The following is a 19,311-nucleotide window of genomic DNA, read 5'->3' on the forward strand; positions in this document are numbered from 1 at the left end:
GGGGGGGGGGGAGTTAAGATTAACGACACCTCTGAGCCTGATCTAAGTTTAGCTCCCACACTCATCTTCGTTACAGGGAGGTGAACCTGATGGTCAGCACTTCCCTATGTGAGATGGATGGCGTCATTAGGCCAGGACCCGCCTGACCCCCCCGACCCCCCAGCCCATGGTTAGGAGGTCCAACACTGCTCCCTGTAATAGGTCACCCAAGGCTAAGGCCCCCTGGTGGTCGTACCTCAGCTTAATGAGCTCCATGCATGGACAACAGAGGACTAAAGTCTCTTCTTTATGCTCAGAGAGAGTTCAGACTATAACAGCAGCACAGGAGGAAGCAGGCTGATCAGTGTGATCGCTGCTCATATTGATAAAGCTATCAGTTTGATCGTTCTCACGTGGACTGAAGCAGAGGTCAGAGGTCAGCACATGGAGGGGGTCAGAGGATGAATGTGGCTTTTTATGTTCTTCACCGCATAAACAAAGATTCTAAATCAGCCCTGAGGGACTCGAGCGCTGCTGGCTCACTTTAGGATGAAGACGATTCAGATATGGATTATCAGGTTTTAACCCACGAGGATCTGAGGCTGTGAGGCTGTGAGGCTCCATGCAGCCGCTCCTTTATAAGATCCACTGTGAACGCACCGGGACAGACAAGAGACTCTCTGACTAACACTGACTTCATCATGTAGCTCTGTAGTCGACCCCGCCTTGACCTATGACCTTGTAGCACCTGTAGCCTGACCTCAGAGTGGAACAGAGGTGACGCCTGATATTTCATAACACTAATTCATACTTCTCCTTGCCTTGTGTCATGGAGCAAAGCTATCACAAACCCAATCACCACCATTCAGATGCATTTCCATCTATGCCAGAAGGTGAATATAAGATCTGTGGCTAAGCCCGGGGTCAAAGGTCACCCCTAATCATCTCCAAACTGCCCAATAAGTCAACAGCCCGCAGCGCTGCCCACCTGTCACCTTGTCGCAGTGCAGCAGCAGCAGCTTAGCATTTTTATTGAATGTTTAATTTGCAGGGGCAGGATTGCAGCGAGGCCCCGGCTGTGTTTGATGGGGGCCGGTTGAAGGACACGGAGCGCCGCCCCCCCCCGGCCATAAAGCGGTAATGATGATAGTCAGGTGAGAGAGAGAGAGAGAGAGGGACGGCAGGGTAATGCTCTCACTCTGCACTAACAGGGACTGTGTGAGTCACAGCTGGAGGGCTCAGGGTGATGAAGAGCGAGAGTCCTTTAGTCCCACACTGGAATCTGGAGTCTGACTGAAGACATCGACATGACTGTGGAGCATTTAGAGCTGCAATACAACTTGGAAATAGATTCAGATGAGGTTTTGTCAGATCCAGATCCTCAGGTCCATGTGAGTGAGTGCAAACACAGGCAGGACCTCAGTCGGGCCTGGCTAAGTGCTGGCTGGTTTTAGAGACACTGTGACAGGACCTGTGTTTTGCTGCAGTGTGTCCTGAGACTAGGAGGGCCCTGTAGTCTCTCGTCTCTCCAGAGCGACACAGCAGCACCGTGATGAACCCAGAGCGCTGCAGCAGAGCGGCCCGGGGTCAAGGTTACCTGTGTTCAGTGTGTGGTCATTAGCAGAGAGCTGGTTGTTACACACACACACACAGCAGCTACAGTGACTCACGCCTGGTGTTTAATATACAATAGGAGTCTGAAATGAGGACAACAGGGACGTGAGAGGCCAGGAGCATTTGGATCCACGCCGCCTCAGTTCAAGGACAAACAAGTCCCAGAGCCGTGTGGTAGAATGAGACTAAGGCCTGTATACGGCTGAGGATGATCACAGCTTGTACTTTACTTTGATTAACACGCATCCAGCCGCCTCCAGGCACGGAGCTGCTATTACTCACTCCTCACAACTTATTAATATTGCAAACCTAACATTTCTCCAGCCCTTTAGCAGCAGAGGATCTTTACCTTGTGCTGTCCTCAGGCCTGCCGCGGCTCCGACTCACTCTGGGGGGACGTGAGACGCTCCTTGTCACTTTGATTTCACCTTCAGCCTTGAAAAACAGAAGATTACAACATGAGAACACCCGGAGTGTGAACGAGCTCCGGCACTTTCATCTCTGAAGCTGTTTTGTTGGCGTCAGGGTGCAGAGTTTATTAGAGTCCATACGGAGGAGTAACAGTGTGAGTGACAGCAGGTTTCTGTCTTTACAGGGAGTTTAAAGAGCTCCTTCATCACATCTGAGTGCATGACGTCACTGAGACCGGTTTGATAAGCTGAAGGAGCATAAGTCAAGTCATCTTCTAACTTAACTCTTATCAGGAAATACATCACTTTACTTTGAAACATTACTCTGATAGCTGCCTCAGGTCCTAACGGGTCTAAACCTGAACTGAAGAGTGTGTGAGTGTGTGTGTGTGTGTACCTTGGGCATGGTGAGGAGCAGGTGTCCTGTGGTCTGGGACCTCTTGGCTGTGGAGCTGTCAGGTCTCACCTCAGCAGACAGAACCAGCTGAAATATCTGCAGGATAAATAATTCACAGCTGTAATTAGTAAGATGAATGTTCTGATCCGGCCCCAGAACACAGAACCCTGTCCCAGTGTGTCGGATGACTTGAATCATTACAGCCAGGCCTTTTTATAGGAATACGCTGTCCAGAAAGAGCTGAGAAGAAACCAGAATAGCTCCGAGAGAGAGGAGTGATCAGTCTGTGCAATGATTCCTCTGCAGATCAATCATGTTTATCTCCACTGGAAAGCTTCTGTTGGAGTCCCACTGGCCCGAATATATGTCTATGTATATAAATATGCAGCTAATCGGCAATTTAGAGCAATATAGAGCAGAATGTGATGCTGTTTGGTTGATCTACAGCGACATGACAACTTTAAATGTCCAGAACTCAATCAGCGCGTCTATCAACATGAAATGAGTTCAGTCCAAGTCCAGAGGTTCAATTCATTTTCAATTAAATGACCAGTTTGCAGGATTGCAGAGCTTTGAAATTCAATCTCCCAACCTCCCTTCATGTCAGGACGGGAGATAATGTTCATTATGTTCATTAGATTATGCAGCAAGTCTCCTAAACGGATGTTGGATGTTAGGGCGCCTAATCAGCAGCATTTTAGAACGTATTCCCTGTTTACAATCAAACAAGCTTAATGACAAACGTGAGAACATCCTGGTGTCTGAGTGCAGAGGTGATAAGTTAAAGGCGAGTCCAGACCTGCAGGAGGCCAGAGCCCTCCTCTTCCTCTGCAGGCCTTCAGCTGTCACACACACTGCTGAGCGCTGGGAGGCAAAGCTGATCTACACGCCTGAATTAAATCCCCCAGCGACTCTAAATGAGTTCATAATAAGACAGAAGTGTAAAAGGGCTGTGTTGATGTATCGCTGCATCAATCACCCTACAGGTCCAATCAGGCGCCTCTGGCATGGAGCGGCCATCTATAAACAGGCTCACGGCTTGAAGTGGAGCCGTGACATTCAGGATTCTGGCAAACTAGGAGCGGGAAAAAAGTCCTAGAGGATTCCCAGTGTGCACGGCTCCTGTGTTGCTGATTTGTGTTTGCTGAAGGGGAAAATAGGAACAGGAAAAAAATAGATTTCTCTGATTTGTGTCCGTCCAAACAGCTGTTTAATCAGGCGGAAAGGTCGCTCTGGGTGTGTGTGTGTGTGAGATTAGCAGCCCCGACACGTTTCAGGTGCAGCGCAGGTAGAGATACGGGTTGACTGGACGCCCGCAGATTAACGCTGAGTTTAGGCTAGTGTGCACAACCATGCCTCCGTTTAAGATACACTCCCAGAGACGGCAAATACACACACACCAGATACACACACGCCAGATACACACACACCAGATACACACACGCCAGGTAAACACACACCAGATACACACACAGCAGATACACACACGACAGATACACACACGCCAGATACACACACGCCAGATACACACACACAAGGTACACACACCCCAGATACACACATGGCAGATACACACATGGCAGATACACACACGACAGATACACACACACATGGTACACACACCCCAGATACACACATGGCAGATACACACACGGCAGATACACACACGACAGATACACACACACAAGGTACACACACCCCAGATACACACATGGCAGATACACACACGGCAGATACACACACGACAGATACACACACACAAGGTACACACACCCCAGATACACACATGGCAGATACACACACACCAGATACACACACGCCAGGTAAACACACACCAGATACACACACAGCAGATACACACACAGCAGATACACACACGACAGATACACACATGCCAGATACACACACGCCAGATACACACACACAAGGTACACACACCCCAGATACACACACGGCAGATACACACGGCAGATACACACACGACAGATACACACACACAAGGTACACACACCCCAGATACACACATGGCAGATACACACATGGCAGATACACACACGGCAGATACACACACGACAGATACACACACACAAGGTACACACACCCCAGATACACACATGGCAGATACACACATGGCAGATACACACACGGCAGATACACACACGACAGATACACACACACAAGGTACACACACCCCAGATACACACACGGCAGGTAGAAGCTGAATGCCAGTCGGCTGCTAAGGTTTGACTTGGTCTCATGGAATCTGACTTTAGTCCAGAAACCAAAGCAGCGGTGGAATCCTAACGTCTTATTGATTGATTTGAGGTGACATCATTTCATAATTCAGGCCCATAAAGTGGGCTGGGTCTTATATCCTGCCGGTCTCATCGCAGGGCTTTACTGGACGGCGTCTCATGTCCTGTCCTGGACGTTTGCCATGCAGGAGAGAAACTCCACAGTGGGGGAAACGACTTCAGAGCAGAGATGTGATGAACGATCTCCATAAATGTAAAGAGTTACAGCCCAGTGTCAAACACAGATTCAGCAGATTCTGACCGCCTTTTATCTGCTCTAAATCTGAGCGTTCATCCATCCCTCACTCTTCCTCACGCTGCCCACGTCTTCACAGCACAGGGAGGGGACGTAAAGGAGCAGGAGATATAAAGGAACCCGTCGGTGGAAGACATGTCTTCCTTCTTTTTCCTTTGCTTTTGCGCTGTTTTGCATTTTTAAAACCTAAATACAACCACGACCTTTCAAAATAAATGTTCTCATGCGGGAAAACTGATTGATCTAGTAGCTGGGAGGCTCATGTATGAGGCGTGTTGCACTTGTAGGACAGATGAAAGGGCTCGCCGGGCGTGAGTGTGTGATGGAGGGGAAGTGCCCTGAGTGCCTGCAGTCCGTTTGGCAGCGTGCCCACCTACAGGCCTGCAGGCTGGGAGGCTTTGGACCTGACAGCTGTCAACACCTCCAGCTACAGTGAGAACCCTGCTACACCTCACACACACTCAGTGAGCCCATTAAGGGGAGAGAACCCCCGTGTCTGTAAACACACTCAGTCTGATTCTCTGTGATGGAGGAAGAAGCACTTTGACCAGTAAACTTGTCGATGAAGAGGAAAGACTGAAGAGCGATCCTGTACCTTTCCTTTGATGTTCACTCTGACATACGTGGGCTGAACGTCTACGTCCATCAGGGAGGAGTCCATGTGTCTGTGAGAGGAGATCTGAATGTCAGCTGACGTAAAGACACACACTCTGTATTCACAAACAGCTGAGTCTTATTCAAAGTCTCTCTAAAGCCCAGTCTTGTTTTCAGTGGAGGAGATGTTTGGAGGTCATAGGTCGCACCTGAACACTGCCAGGTCCAACACCAGTGTGTTACTGTCTTCATCTTCACTCAGGGAGAAATCCAGCCTATAAACACACACAAGAGATGCAGAGCTCAGCAAATAACACACACTCACTGCTGTTACACACACACACACACACTCACTGCTGTACGATACCATACAATGTGATGTGATGTGTCATGTTGTGATGTGATGTGTCATGTTGTGATGTGATGTGATGTGATGTCATTCTTGTCCATTCAGTGGGTTCATTCTGTAAATAGCTCTGCTTGATATAAACATTGTGTGAACATTTAGGAGGCGCTGGGCCGGTGAGCATGTTAGCGTTAACGACACACTCCTCACTGCGCTGCTGTAAACCTCCTCCGCCTGTCTGCTCCGATGTGATGTGAGCTCATACATCACATCAAGCACACACACGTCCTGACCCCAGTGTGTCCTCAGCTCCAGTTACAAATGAAGTCAGCCCTGCTTTAAGGCCTCGACCCCGCGGCCTTGCTCTGCATATGAACCTCCGGCTAATGGACCGGGGCGGCCCGTTGCCATGGGGTCGACGCCCTGCAACACTCAGCCAATCCTGTACCAAACAGGGGGCTGATGGAGGCATCACGCCGCCGCGCCCCGTCGCTCTTTACAGAGTGCATTGGCGATAGAGCAGAGCGACCTCCTGCAGAGTTTCAAGACGAAGGCGGCAGAGAGGTTTTTGTTTTGTTTGTCTTCAAAACAAATCTGCAGCGGTTGATTGGCTCTGTTTGTGCAGCAGCGTGCGGCTCTATAGAACCGATGATGTTGCATTGTGCTGTGTTTGCTGCCGTGCAGGGGAAGATTGGTCAATTTCCCTCACAGTCGATCAGAGCGAGCGACACTGCAGAGGCTTTACAGAACTGCTGAGGAGAGAGGAGGAGAGGAGGAGAGAGGACAGAGGAGAGAGGAGAGAGGAGAGAGGAGACTCGATGCTCTAGGCTCCATAAACTACTCCAGTCAAAGTAGCAGAGCTGCTCTACCAGAGAAGCAGGAGTTAAGGCGTGTGCTGCTCGTGACAGGGCTGAGGGTGCAACACCATCACTCATCATGAGTGCATCACCAGCGACACAACAAAAGGCAGAGACAATTAGGAGAAGATCCAACTTTAGATGGATTTTTTGTTTCAACCTAACGTCATTACCCCACAGTTTAAGCAGGTTATGTTCAGTGTGTGTGTATGAGTATGAGTGTGTGTGTGTGGGTGTGTGTGTGTGTCAGCACATACTTGGGCTCGTTGACATTCATGACTCGTCCATCAGCAGTGATAAGAGTCCTTGGAGCCTTCAGCTTCTTCTCTTTCTCCCTGCAAGGAGATAGTGCCACATACATGACTGGGGTTCAGAGTGTGTGTGTGTGTGTGTGTGTGTGTGTGTGTGTGTGTGTGTGTGTGTGTGTGTGTGTGTGTGTGTAGGGAGCTGAGTGAATGATGATCAGTAGCAGAGTTATAGGCTCTGGGGTGAAGGTGAGCACTACCGGTCCTCCAGCAGCATCCATAAACTGAGAGGAAACACATAATTTACACAGAGTACACACACACACACACACCTACACACACACCTACACAAAGAGAGTTACTGTCATTCCTTCCTACCACAGTTTTTGTGAATGTGTAAGGATTTTGTAAAGCTCATTTTTAGCTTAGATCCTAATTTGAAGCACCGGTATTGATTGATGGTTGTATGAATGGATTCAAAAAAAAGGTTTAGAGTTGGAGCTCAGTCACAGCTGCAGGGAAACACACACACACACACCCTCACACCCCTCCTTCCATGACGCTGGCCGAGCAGCAGATGAACGGGCGAGCGGCAGCAAAGCGTGGAGGGTAAAACGTGGCGACCTCCACCCTGACCCCTCCGCCTGCTCGCCGCTCTGCTGGGCTCTGTCTGTGTGACTCTATGTTTTTATGGGAAGCGTGAGAAAGTGGTAACGATGTTTAGTGGAGCTGTGGAGCCCGTCAGATAGAAGAGGCGCTAACACTCCCGGGTTAACGCTTCCATTAGGGCTGCGGTGATCCATGATGCTGAAGACTTCAGAGTGTCACAGGGACTCAGCCTGGGCCTAAGAGCTGACATGCTGCTGTTTAACTGGCTGTGGTTGCTATGGTGGATCATTGTTGGATCATTGTTGGTGATATTTGGCCTCATTTGAATGGAAACGTTCAGAACCTTGTGTTATTTCTGTAACAGTGTGAAGAAGAGAGAGAGTAGGTGAAGCTAAACGCATCTTAAGGATTCACAAATAGAACCACAATGATGACATAATCACTTGTAAAATCCATTTTCTTGCTATTTTTCCTTTCCTTTCCTTTGTGTTAATGTGCAATCTTGCCCTTGAAATGTCACTCGTGAATCCAACAGTTTATATTTGAACACGATGTCATCTTTATCCAGTCTGCTGCTCCTCTTCCTCAGCCTCTAACACATCTACATGTTCCACTACATGAGAGACAACCGATGAGTCATGGATGAGACACAGAAGGAGCATCTTCTCTACTTCAGATGATTCAGGGACGGAGCCTTGAAAAGACACGGAGACAGAAGAGCGCCGCCGTCAGCCGCAGCTTCCAGCGCAGACGGCGTTCTCACAGGGAAGCGGCTGGGGTCACGGCGAGTCACTCTGTGCTATGGAAACCTGTCCTTACGCCTCAAACAGACAGCTGAGTCACGGATGGAGACGCTGAGGGAGTCCTGACCCGAGGGCCTGAGGATGATGTGTGACGACAGCTCACAGTTAGCCGCCTGCCTCTTGCAGGTGGGCTGTGCGGCTCTTCCTGTATTATTCTGTGGTTTTCTCTCAGAGGAACAGAGCAGCCAACATTCACAGGACATACTAGCCACTACAGCGCCTCCTCTGGTGGCTACCCAGAGTGTTTGGCTCCATCTGACCCCTGACCCCCCTTCAGATTCAGGACTTCTGACCTGCTGGACGTCTTTTCAAAAATACAACAACATAAAGCCTGAGGGAAAGTCTGCTCCCTCTGTGAACCTCTGAGTGTAGGAGAGCTGCCGGCGCTACAACAGTCAGCCACTTACAGTGTCAGAGTGCCCTTGGACCAATTCCACCCTCAGACTGACCCCCTGACCCCCTGAGCGCTCTGAGCCTCAGGGGAGCTGGATGTGAGTAACAGGCAACGTGTACTTATTATTTTTGAGGACATGAGCTTCCTGTGTGTCCTTCAGCCGCCACATCAGTGACGACAAAGACAAACTGCAAACCATGACGGATTACACACAGGAAATAGGAGGAAGTCCCCAGAAGGAGCCGAGCGAGGAGGCAGAGAGGAGGCAGAGAGGAGGCAGAGAGGAGGCAGAGAGGAGGCAGTGAAGGCGACGCTCCTTTGGACCTTCACGGCGGCGGCGTCAGAGGATCCATACATCACTCTTAGAGGGACGACCTCTGATCCAAATCTAAACAAAAGGTCACTACGCCATCAAAACTGTAAACTGTGAAGTGTCACAGTGTTGTCACGGTAACACAGCAGGAAGCGGAGCAAGGTTTTGACGAGCGGCAACACAAAATCAATCCGCTGCGTTAGAAACCTGGATATTTGTCAGGAGAGATCGATCAGAATCAAAGACAAGGAGCTTAAAACTCTGGATCTAGAATCAGGAGTCGTTGGCTTCAGGTGACAGGGACTCATATAAAGAAAGGAAGTGAAATAGTTGAATCCATGTAGCTGCTGCTCTCACAGGTGTGTGTGTGTGTGTGTGTGTGTGTGTGTGTGTAAGCTTACAGGGTGTGTGAACACTTCAGAAGGGAGCCTGATGGAGCCACAGTGAGGCGTGGAGGTGCAACAGACGCAGCTCATTAACACCCGGCAAGTGAGTGAGCGCTAATTAACCACAGGGCGGGAAGAATACATGAAGCTTCACCGCAGTCATCCTCTGTATCTGCTACTAGGAGAGAAAGGAGCACCAGCCCGTCCCTTCACACCTCTGAGACCAAACATCTATTATCATGGGTGAAGGTGTGAAGGTGGTCCTGAGGACCGGGGGGTCCTCAGGGTCTGGAGGTCTCCTGTGTCAGGAATCTAGTCTGAAGCCCTGTGAGTGGATCCCTCAGGTAGATGTGTCGTTCGCTTGAGCCGCTCAGTAAACTCAACATTGACGCTGTAGTGACACTCAGTGGCCAAACTAGTGCAGTGCATATTAGAACCCTCCGTCTGTTAGGATCTAAACCCGGAGCACTCACTTGTCCTTGGCTCTCCTCTTCTCCTCCACGTGGCGGTGAACCTCCAGACGAGACTCAGGGGTGAAGGCGGTCGGCTTTCCCCAGAAGTCCCTCTCCCTCTGCTGCTCGTCTGAGTCGGGGGTCTTCTCCTGGTTCTCCTCGGACCCTGGACTACAGAGACAGAGACGGATGATCAAACAAGACCTGCTGAGCTCTGCTGAAGGCTCCATGTCAGTGTTGTTTGGAGCAGATATCATGGAATCATCTGCATTATAGTTTGATTTCTCCCTACACCGTGTTGTTGATGTCCGTGTACCAGCGACCGTCACATCTTGGTTTGCTCGCCCTCCTCTCCGTCTTCCTCTGAGCCTCCTCTTTCTCCTTGGCTCTCTTCCTCTGGTATTCCCCTTCCTGCTGCCTCACTCGCCTCCTCACCTCCTCCAGGCCCTGAGTGGCCCGGATCCTCTCTGACCGGCTGATCTGCTTGCCGTCCAAACACTGTGGAGGCAGAGACGAGACGGGGATCAGATCCATGTCTGCCGGGGAGAGTTTCCTGAGAGTTGGCAGGTGTTCCTTGTACCTTTAGGCCGGGCAGAGCAGCCACCACGTACTGCCTGTAGCCCTCAAACTCTGTGCAGGGGTTCCCCACCAGGTAGAGCTCCCTCAGATGGACGTTGTGTCGGAGCAACTCCACGCTGCTCAGCTGACCCACAAAGTTCACTGTCAGATCCAGCTTCTGGAGGCTCTCACAGCCTGGGAGCACCAACAGAAACACAGTGAGAGATGGAGAGATTGATCTTCTCCTGTTCTCTCAAGATCATCTCATCATCTCAGGAAAACAATTAAAGTGTTAATTATATCTGAAGTTCTCTGTGCCGCCATAATAAAGAATAAAACTTCATATTTAGGCTTTAATTCATATTCCAGGACCAGAACCAGATCAGAACCATACTGACCTTCAAGGTTCTCAATGACTTCCACGTTGTTCAAGGCCAGATTCAAATACTCCAGTTTCTTCAAGCGACCTACGTTTTCTTTGAGCGTAAACACAGGATTGGTGTTAAAACAAGTGTAATGTGTGTGTGAGTGGATCATCTGAGGGGGGCCACAGAGTCCCGGCTCACCTATCCGGGGGATCAGGTTGTTCTGGAGGTAGAGGATCTTCAGCTCCCTGCACCAGCGCTCAATGTAATCGATCTTCTCGATGTCCTGCTGGTGCAGAGTAACTTCCTCCAGAGAGAAGATCTCACACTCGTTGTGCTCGGCCCGTCGCCGGATCAAGTCCTCTGTGACTGGAGGACAAACACACAGAGACAGAGACATGATGTCCTCCTGCTGTCACTGGGATGGAAGCCTTTTACATGTAATGGACGGGATGTTTGCGTTCATATTGAGGTTGTAGAGGATGTACAGGACAGGATGTGGGCGGTTAGATGGCAGCAACAGTAAACAGCTCGAACTTGCGTAGCTTAAGTGTTAGTTACGCAGAAACAACGTCAAGTGTGAGCTTGGTTTAGCACATTTCTGTGGTTTGTACTTTAACCATTACATACTTGGTTGTGAAACTAACAGTGACCTAATTTACCAAGAGATGGAACAATCTGACTGAGTTTTTTCAAAATGTGACGAGCAACAAATCGTCCAACTTGAAACAAACTACCGCTAGCATAACCAAAAAGCTTTACTGTCGAAGTTAGACAACATTTAAGGTCTGTAACTGACTGTAAACACAAGCAGGAGTCACTTCTCCCTCATTAAAGCGTTCATATTTACTTATATTTCTATCAGAAACAAATTATTTTACTTACTGTAAACCATTTTTGTTGTCCGCCGTTGCTGTGGAGACCACCCTGGTGAGACGTTTAGGTGCTATGGGAATTACTGCTACTAAAAACCTAGAAGTTGGATATTTAAGAGTTTTCACTGACAGCGATGATACACTTGGGTCAAGTTGGAGAATTTATCATCTGGTTGTTATGAAAAAGAAGACATCAACGTCAATATGACTATGTCGCATTGTGGAAAGTAAGGAATAATTAAATGAAAAAGAGATTCATAGCGACTACTAGCTTTCTTTAACACGAGAGGGCAACTAGCAGGTATGAGCGCGGCCCGAGGCGCTCATATTAAGTTATACAAGTTATTGAGCCGTCTGACGCCAGATGTGACGCCAGATAAAGTGAAAACATAAATGAGTCCGAGCCAAAGTGGAAACAGTTATTTTATTTTGAAAGTGACAACGCGGAAGTTGGCCGGAGGACCGAGGAGGCGGAGTCAGACAAGCGACTGACAACAAACAACAGCGGCCCCCCGCAGCGCCCAGCTCGGCTCACCGCCTGCTGCAAACGGCTTCAAACGGCTTCAAACTCCCCAGCGGCGGCGGTTTGCTCGCCGTTGTGCCTGAGCCGCGGCAGCTAATTTGTCCTTAATTCACACCCAAGCGTTTTCTGCGTCCCGGTCCGCTCAGAATGACGACTTACAAGGCGTTTCACTCCCAACTGACGTCCATCATGGAGGCGCTGACCAAAGCGGCGGTGGCGGAGGTTTGCGAGCTGGTGGACGACAGCTACGCCGTGTTACAGCTGGAGATCTCCCGCAGCCACCGGGAGAACGAGGCGCTGCGGAGGAAGCTGGGTCTGATCGAGACAATACTAGCCAGGGGACACCGCGGGGGCGTCGCCATGCTGGACGGCGGGGGGCTGGAAGAGGCCGGCGGGGGGCTCGGGGATCTCGCTGCCGGTGAGTTTCGGAGCCCGGGGGGGATTCCCCTCCATCATCCGCGTCTCAGTGATGAGGGAGAGCGACACAAACCGTTAAACCTTCATCCTGTTGATGCCCAAATCTGTAAGATAAGATAAGATAAGAGCCAAAGAGTCAAACCGCAGCTCTGTTAATCAGCTGACTGAGCTCAAATATTCCTAATGTGGAGCGGTTTGATCAGATTTCCAAAGTTAAGAGTTTATTCATGTAAACATGTGTCTGTGGTTAAACTGTGTGTGTGTTTATGTGTTAAATTCCCTTCCTTTGAGAGCTCATAACCACATGGAACAGTTACACATGACAACAACACATGAACCTTTCTGTCAGAAGGCCTCGTCTCAGCTTCATGGACCCTTGCAGACCCTTCAGACCCTCTTCTCCCCCTCAGAGGTCCATGATTGTAACTGTGTTTGTGTGTTTGCTTGTGTTGGTCCTGCTCAGTGAGTCCCAAGCAGAGGAAAGCCAGCCTGAAGCGCTGTGGCCGGGTCCTGGCCCTGGAGGAGGCAGCGCAGGCGACCCCCGTAACCAGAGAGGTGAGGCCTGTTTTCACTCAGTTGGAAGAGGAAACTACCAGGCTACATCTCATGAGTAGCGAGAAGAAAATCATACAGAACTCTCCAAATGCAGAGCCTGAGTCACCGCTGTGTTGACGCCTGTGTGTGTGTGTGTGTGTGTGTGTGTGTGTGTGTGTGTGTTTCTTCTCTTAGGAAAGGTTAGCTGTGACTGCAGAGGCACCGAGCCTTCAGGATGACGTGCTTATAAAGGAGGAGACGGCGCGAGGGGGCGAGAACGCTAGAGATGTCAAAGACGAACTGCTCATCAATGAAGATGGTGAGAGAATCAAGACAGTAACTGTTCTCCTCGCCAGAAAGAGAATAAATGTAGGACACAGTTAGGATGCCAGCTTGTCCTGTCTTCTCTTGTTGAGTGTGTGTGTTGGCAGGCATGTGTGTTTTTTGATAGAGTTTTGTGTGTCTCAGGTACGGAGGTGCAGGCGTTAGCGGCGGATGACAGTGAAGAGGGGCCGTCTGGAGTGAGGACGTCTGAGAAGAGCGGCTGGGAGCAGAGCAGTGAAGGAGAAGGAGCCGAGTCTCCAGGAGCTCCCAGCCCTGCGGGGGGCGCTAACAACAACTCCTCAGATGTGTTTGATTTAGGCTCAGAGTCAGATTGTGAGAGCGCCACCGGAGGCTCCATTCAGAAACACTTCCTGCTGGAGTCGGAGGGAAGTCCCGGCTCTGTGCCCGGCCCGTCTGAGCTGAAGCAGGACCGGTCTGTGCTGGGCTCCCTCCGCTACGAGGCGGAGATGGACCTGTGTTCGTCCTGGAGCAGCCCGGGTCTTCCCGGCATGGTGGCCGCTCCTCGTGGGCCGTACCTCAAAGCCGATTCGGGGCTGTCGCTCTTTGACAAAGCGGTTGACTTGAACGGCGCCGGCTTCCCTCTGACCCTGGGTCTGGGCGCCTCCAAGATGGAAGCGCTGGACCTGAACAGATTCTGCAGAGACCGGCGCTTCATCTGCACCTACTGCGGCAAATGCTTCACATCCTCCCGGAGCCTGGAGACGCACATACGCGTGCACACGGGCGAGCGGCCGTACAGCTGCGCCCAGTGCGGGAAACGCTTCACGCAGTCGGGACACCTGAAGACGCACCAGAGCGTCCACACCGGGGAGCGGCCCTTTGCCTGCGAGCACTGCGGCAAACGGTTCGCAGGGAAGCAGAACCTGAGGATCCATCAGCAGAAACATCACGGCGGGGAGCAGGGCGGGGCCCCGGTGTAGCTCCGCCTCCTGCCAGGACTGAGGGTTTCCATGGAGACCAGCCACAAAAGCAACATGTATGCATAAATGGTGACAAACTGAAAGCTGTGATTGATCAGGACCTTAATACTGTTACTGACGTTCCAGCGTGTTGGGACACATCAGAGAGTGTGTGTGTGTGTGTGTGTGTGTGTGTGCGTGTGCGTGTGCGTGTGTGTGTGTGTGTGTGTCCTCTACACACAGAGCAGGGCCGGACTTTCCCTCTGCTTCAGTCTCTGTGCCGATCTGACTGAAGGCGTCCGGGGCCGGGTCGGTCCTGGGGGCAGAGGGGCGGAGCTAATCTTCCCAACACGCCTCCTTAACATGGAGTTTTAAACCAGAGTGTTTTTATTTATATTTAAAAACAGAAGCTAACTAGCCACACTCTTTTTAGGCCTCACACTCTTTAGGTCTTGTTCACTGCCTCGGTCGGTGCCCAGGTTTGAGAGGAAACGGGCCGGCGAACCTGACAACAAAACAATTCTTACCTCACAAAGCAGCGCGGGCCGTTTTGGGTCTGCATGGATTCTTTAGGCTCGACCTCTGGGTGACCTCTCTGTGACCTCTGGGTAAATACGTGACGCGAGCTGCACGCCTGTAAGGAAGCATGAGACTCCTGAATCAGTGGTTGGTGTTTATCTGATATTAAAAGCGTGCAATCTTTGGATGAACCGTTTGAACTTCATATTTGAGTCGACATTATTTTATTCATCATCTCAAGCTCTGCAGGTTCAAGTCCTCCTCCTCCTCCTCCTCTCTGTGTCTTTGTGTTGATTTGTATTGGAAACTGGTTGAAGTAATCTCAGCTCATCATCTGTGTGTGTGTGTGTGTGTGTGTGTGTGTGTGTGTGTGTGTGTGTGTGTGTGTGTGTGTGTGTGTGTGTGTGTGTGTGTGTGTGTGTGTGTGTGTGTGTGTGTGTGTGTGTGTGTGTGTGTGTGTGTGTGACCCGCCTGCCTCTTTGTGCTCAGTCAATAGCAACGCACTCAAACAGCTGAAAACATCTTTTCACTGTGTGCACAATAGAAGCACACACACACACACTCTCACACACACACAGGCCTGAGTAACAAAGCCTCACAGTAGCAGCAGGGCACAATAAGTAATGGTACGCCTCTTCTCTTCTCTTTACACTCAGATCTCTGGAATATGATTCTTATGTGAACTGAATCATATTTTACCAAGAAAGTCTGATGAAATCTGCTCTTCAACATTCAATACATTCTTTGATTATCTCATGGAATTGATTCAACCATTAACTGGTTGACTGATTAGCCGATTGATCGATCGCTGGTTTGATCTGTGGTGTTGTTGTGGAGAGAAAGGTGGCCCCCCTCACCCTCCCTCCTATGAGCGCCACTGTCAGTCACAACAACCGCGCACACTCTTATTCTGAAAGTCGGTTTGACTCCGGAAGCTGTAACAGGAAGTGCAGCAGTGTCCCCTCCATGGTGGCGCAGAGAGAGACAGCCTTCATGTCCACACAGGTCCAGGTTTAGTCCGAGCCTGAGCCTCGACACCGGCGCGTATTTCACACAACATCGACGCGTCGCTCGTCGCGTCCGGGCAGAGTTCCAGTTCGCTTCGGTTCGTCGTCGAGGGCGCAATGGCGACGATCAACAGCAAAGCTCTGCGCGGGCAGCTCGCTATCATCATGGGGGCGCTCACCAAGGCGGCCGTGGCGGAGATCTGCGAGGTGGTGGATGAAGGTTACGCGCTCCTGCAGATAGAGATCACGAGGAGCCACCAGGAGAACGAGGACCTGAAGAAGAAGCTGCACCTCATCGAGTCCATCGTGCTGCGGGGGAGCGGCGGCGGCGGCGGCGGGGGGAAGAAGGAGGAGGCGCCCGCTGCGGCTGACGACGACCCGGTGGTCGTGACCGGCGTGGAGGACGCACGGCAGCCGGAAACGGAGCAGGAGCAGCGGGGCAGGGACGAGGGAGAGGCGGGTGGAGAGATGGTGAGGAAGGAGGTGAAGGGACGGGACAGAGAGGCTTTTATTCTGACAGGCCAGGACACACTGACAGCTCACAGTTTGTCCAAAATATACAAGAACAAGATGCTTTAAAGTCTCAACATCAGGAAACTCTGAGGCCTGGAGGCGTTTAGATACAGAATAAAGTCTTATGTTCTTATATATGAGGATGCTGATGGACACCTTGATGCTTCATGGCTCCAAAGACACGCACACATCTGTATTTCCTCCTGAATGTTCTGATCTTAACCCTCGTGTCTGTTGTTCCCTCTCTCAGCTGCCTGATGTGGTGCTGATCAAAGATGAAGACTCAGACAGCAACGACACCTTTGAGGACGGTGAGTGGGACGCGTGGGAGCGAAGAGTCAGGGGGACAAATGTGTGTGTCTGTGTGTGCCTGGGTTTATAATAAAGCATTGTAAAGGAAGGAGTAATGATAATAAATCAATCTGACAGCTGAACTGAACTCGCTAGTTTAGAATCAGAAACATCAAACTTGTCCTTCCATTGTAAACGTGAATGATGTCATTATAGTGTGTGTGTGTGTGTCAGTGTGATGTCCTGGTCAGGTCCCATGTGTGATGTAGCTTCTGTCTCTTTCAGGCACCAGAGCTTCAGACGGAGGCAGGAGCGTCACATCTGCTCCCATGGGCCGCAGGCTGAAGAGACGCTGGCCGGGAAACGAGGAAGGAACCTGCCAAGCTGAGCCGAAGTCTGAGCCGCGTGTGCTGAAGAGTCCAGAGTGCAGACTGGGCCCGGTGTCTCAGTACACGCTGGACTCTCCTCACAGTCTGCCGGGCTGCTCCAGCCAGCTGGGCAACGACGAGGTGGAGGCCGGCGGCTCGGTTTGCTCTTTCGACCCGGACATCCACGTGGTTCACCAGGAGCGCCCGCTGGTCCCGGGCATGAGCAGCGCAAACAGGTCGGCGTATTTCGGAGGTCACGGGAGCGGCGGCGCTCAGATGGATTCCCAGTCTCCCCCTAACAGAGCAGAACTGGACCTGAGCCTGACCTGGACCAAACAGTTAAAGAGTCAGATGTCTTACGCTCAGTTTCACCAAAATGAAAACATGGAGGACGACGCCTTTGGCCTCAAACTGGTGAGCGTCTCGGGGTCGACGTCTGCCGACTGCCAGCTGTCGGAGAACAGCAGTTCAACCTTTGACTATGAGGACGGGGACGTTATGACCTTTGGCCTCTACAGGGATCAGTCGGGCCACGCTTCGCTCTGCGGCGGCTCCAAGGGCAAACGCTTCGTCTGCTCCATCTGCAGTAAGACTTACGCCACGTCTCAGAACCTGGAGGTCCACCTGCGGATCCACACGGGCGAGAGGCCGTTCAGCTGCTCCCAGTGCGGCAAGAAGTTCACCCAGTCGGCTCACCTCAAGTCTCACCTGAGCGTGCACACGGGCGAGCGGCCGTACACCTGCTCGTTCTGCGCCAAGAGCTTCATCGTCAAGTACAGCCTGAAGCTGCACATGAAGAAGTGCCACTCTGTGCCTGTCTGAGCGCCCAGAGCGGTTACCACAGAGCGTCACCTCGGTAACTCTGCCTAGTCAGGCTGCGGATCGGCTCCTTGTCTTCTTTTTGTACATTTTTAAAACATAAGAGATCTTTTTTATTATTGTTTTTAACATTTATTTATTTAGTTGTTGTTGATTTTATTATGTTGTTTTATGGAATTTATCAGTTTTGTTTATTTTCAATTGAACTCTATCAGTCTCTTAAGAGCAGGTGATTGACAGCGCGGGGCCTCACATGGACGTACACACACACACACACAAACACACACACACACACACACACACACACACACACACACACACACACACACAGAGCAGCTTTCTTACTGCTACTGATCATCAACAAGTGAGACAGAACCAGAGATGAAACCATAAATATGAGTGAAGGACCTCCTTTACAAACTGATGTGTATGTTTCTATTTTACACAATATACTTAATATTTAAGACAAACGTGCCAATACATACATACATACACACACACAGGCAGCAGGATCATCATGTGGATTTCAAACACAAAGTAAACGTTTAGACATCCAGGAGAGGGAGAGTCCATCAGAGGGAGCCTCTGATGGGTTAACTTGTCATTAACCAGCTGTAACCCTGCGACTAACTAGCTGTGTACTAACCATCTAGATCACCTGGGACAGTGAACCTCTGTGCGCTCTGTATATCGCCGCTCTTCCTCACTGATGATTCAACATCCCTGTGACATTAAGCGATGACTCTGCAGGTGATCGTTCTGATGTGATTAAATATTGTGCCTGTTCACCTTTCTTCTTTCTTCTACTCTTTTTAAAAAAATACCTCCACCAGGACAGTTGTGGTTTTGCCTGCATGCCTTTGTTTACATTCTGAAAACATTCTGCTGAAACCAGAAGAACTCGAGTTAAGAAACAGAGAGAATTCACACAAACGTTCCATGTGTGTGTGGAATGCCAAGTGTAACAGCCTATTCTGTCCTATAGAGGGACTTTAAGGCCATTAAATGTTTATTCTAAATGTATTTTGTCCATGAAATGACAGCGAGTCGTTAGAAAAAGAAACAGACGTCACGAGGCAGAAGCTGCTGCTGCTCAGTGACATGATGGCGGCTCATGTGTCGCTGTCCGTGGTGCTGAAGTCACGTGGTTCCTGCTTCAGCTTCATCAGGCAGCAGAAGCATGGATTCAAACCTGTGAGGTCATCAGACGCTGAGCACCTGTGACAGCTGTGAAGCATTCAGCCTCTGCTGTCTGAGAATGGAACACTACAAAGTTTAAGGGCTATTTTTCCTCCTTTTTAAAAATTTACTTTAATCTGTTTCAGCACT

General features: G+C 50.4%; 3 protein-coding genes across 4 annotated transcripts in view; 2 read left to right on the forward strand and 1 right to left on the reverse strand.

Moving 5' to 3' along the window:
• Positions 1-11,767, reverse strand: part of dnaaf11 (dynein axonemal assembly factor 11) — a 14,973-nt gene extending 3,206 nt beyond the window's left edge. Inside the window, exons 1-11 of the mRNA XM_076137538.1 lie at positions 11,758-11,767; positions 11,074-11,241; positions 10,906-10,983; positions 10,530-10,702; positions 10,242-10,447; positions 9,971-10,120; positions 7,005-7,082; positions 5,754-5,819; positions 5,546-5,615; positions 2,401-2,496; positions 1,943-2,028 (exon numbers count right to left, since the gene is read on the reverse strand). Of these exons, the coding sequence (XP_075993653.1) occupies positions 1,943-2,028; positions 2,401-2,496; positions 5,546-5,615; positions 5,754-5,819; positions 7,005-7,082; positions 9,971-10,120; positions 10,242-10,447; positions 10,530-10,702; positions 10,906-10,983; positions 11,074-11,241; positions 11,758-11,767 (1,181 nt within the window). The remainder of the gene's footprint in view (positions 1-1,942; positions 2,029-2,400; positions 2,497-5,545; positions 5,616-5,753; positions 5,820-7,004; positions 7,083-9,970; positions 10,121-10,241; positions 10,448-10,529; positions 10,703-10,905; positions 10,984-11,073; positions 11,242-11,757) is intronic.
• Positions 11,768-12,241: 474 nt separating this feature from the next.
• On the forward strand, positions 12,242-15,164 carry LOC142988381 (uncharacterized). Its single transcript, XM_076137539.1, has 4 exons — positions 12,242-12,688; positions 13,151-13,242; positions 13,417-13,540; positions 13,690-15,164. The coding sequence occupies exons 1-4, from the start codon at positions 12,418-12,420 to the stop codon at positions 14,484-14,486; spliced, it is 1,284 nt and encodes a 427-aa protein (XP_075993654.1). The 5' UTR covers positions 12,242-12,417; the 3' UTR covers positions 14,487-15,164.
• Positions 15,165-15,940: 776 nt separating this feature from the next.
• LOC142988378 (uncharacterized) lies at positions 15,941-18,775 on the forward strand. 2 transcript variants are annotated; one of them, XM_076137536.1, is made up of 3 exons: positions 15,941-16,474; positions 16,755-16,815; positions 17,081-18,775. In XM_076137536.1, the coding sequence occupies exons 1-3, from the start codon at positions 16,109-16,111 to the stop codon at positions 17,983-17,985; spliced, it is 1,332 nt and encodes a 443-aa protein (XP_075993651.1). In that variant the 5' UTR covers positions 15,941-16,108; the 3' UTR covers positions 17,986-18,775. The 2 variants fall into 2 exon arrangements, with proteins under 2 accessions (XP_075993651.1, XP_075993652.1); XM_076137537.1 differs by having other exon boundaries at positions 15,941-16,462.
• The last annotated feature ends 536 nt before the right edge of the window (positions 18,776-19,311 follow it).

This window comes from Genypterus blacodes, unplaced genomic scaffold (genome assembly GCF_046128005.1).
Source record: "Genypterus blacodes isolate CSIRO-AG114 ecotype Tasmania unplaced genomic scaffold, CSIRO-AGI_Gbla_v1 ptg000325l_1, whole genome shotgun sequence".
Classification (NCBI taxonomy): domain Eukaryota; kingdom Metazoa; phylum Chordata; class Actinopteri; order Ophidiiformes; family Ophidiidae; genus Genypterus; species Genypterus blacodes.

Excerpts from the sequence above, each read along its gene's own strand:
- LOC142988378 (XM_076137536.1), top strand. The coding sequence starts at position 16,109 with ATGGCGACGATCAACAGCAAAGCTCTGCGCGGGCAGCTCGCTATCATC. Across the intron at positions 16,475-16,754 it reads GAGAGATGGTGAGGAAGGAG|CTGCCTGATGTGGTGCTGAT; the intron begins GTGAAGGGACGG and ends TCCCTCTCTCAG. Across the intron at positions 16,816-17,080 it reads CAACGACACCTTTGAGGACG|GCACCAGAGCTTCAGACGGA; the intron begins GTGAGTGGGACG and ends TGTCTCTTTCAG.
- LOC142988381 (XM_076137539.1), top strand. The coding sequence starts at position 12,418 with ATGACGACTTACAAGGCGTTTCACTCCCAACTGACGTCCATCATGGAG. Across the intron at positions 12,689-13,150 it reads GCTCGGGGATCTCGCTGCCG|TGAGTCCCAAGCAGAGGAAA; the intron begins GTGAGTTTCGGA and ends GGTCCTGCTCAG. Across the intron at positions 13,243-13,416 it reads CGACCCCCGTAACCAGAGAG|GAAAGGTTAGCTGTGACTGC; the intron begins GTGAGGCCTGTT and ends TTCTTCTCTTAG.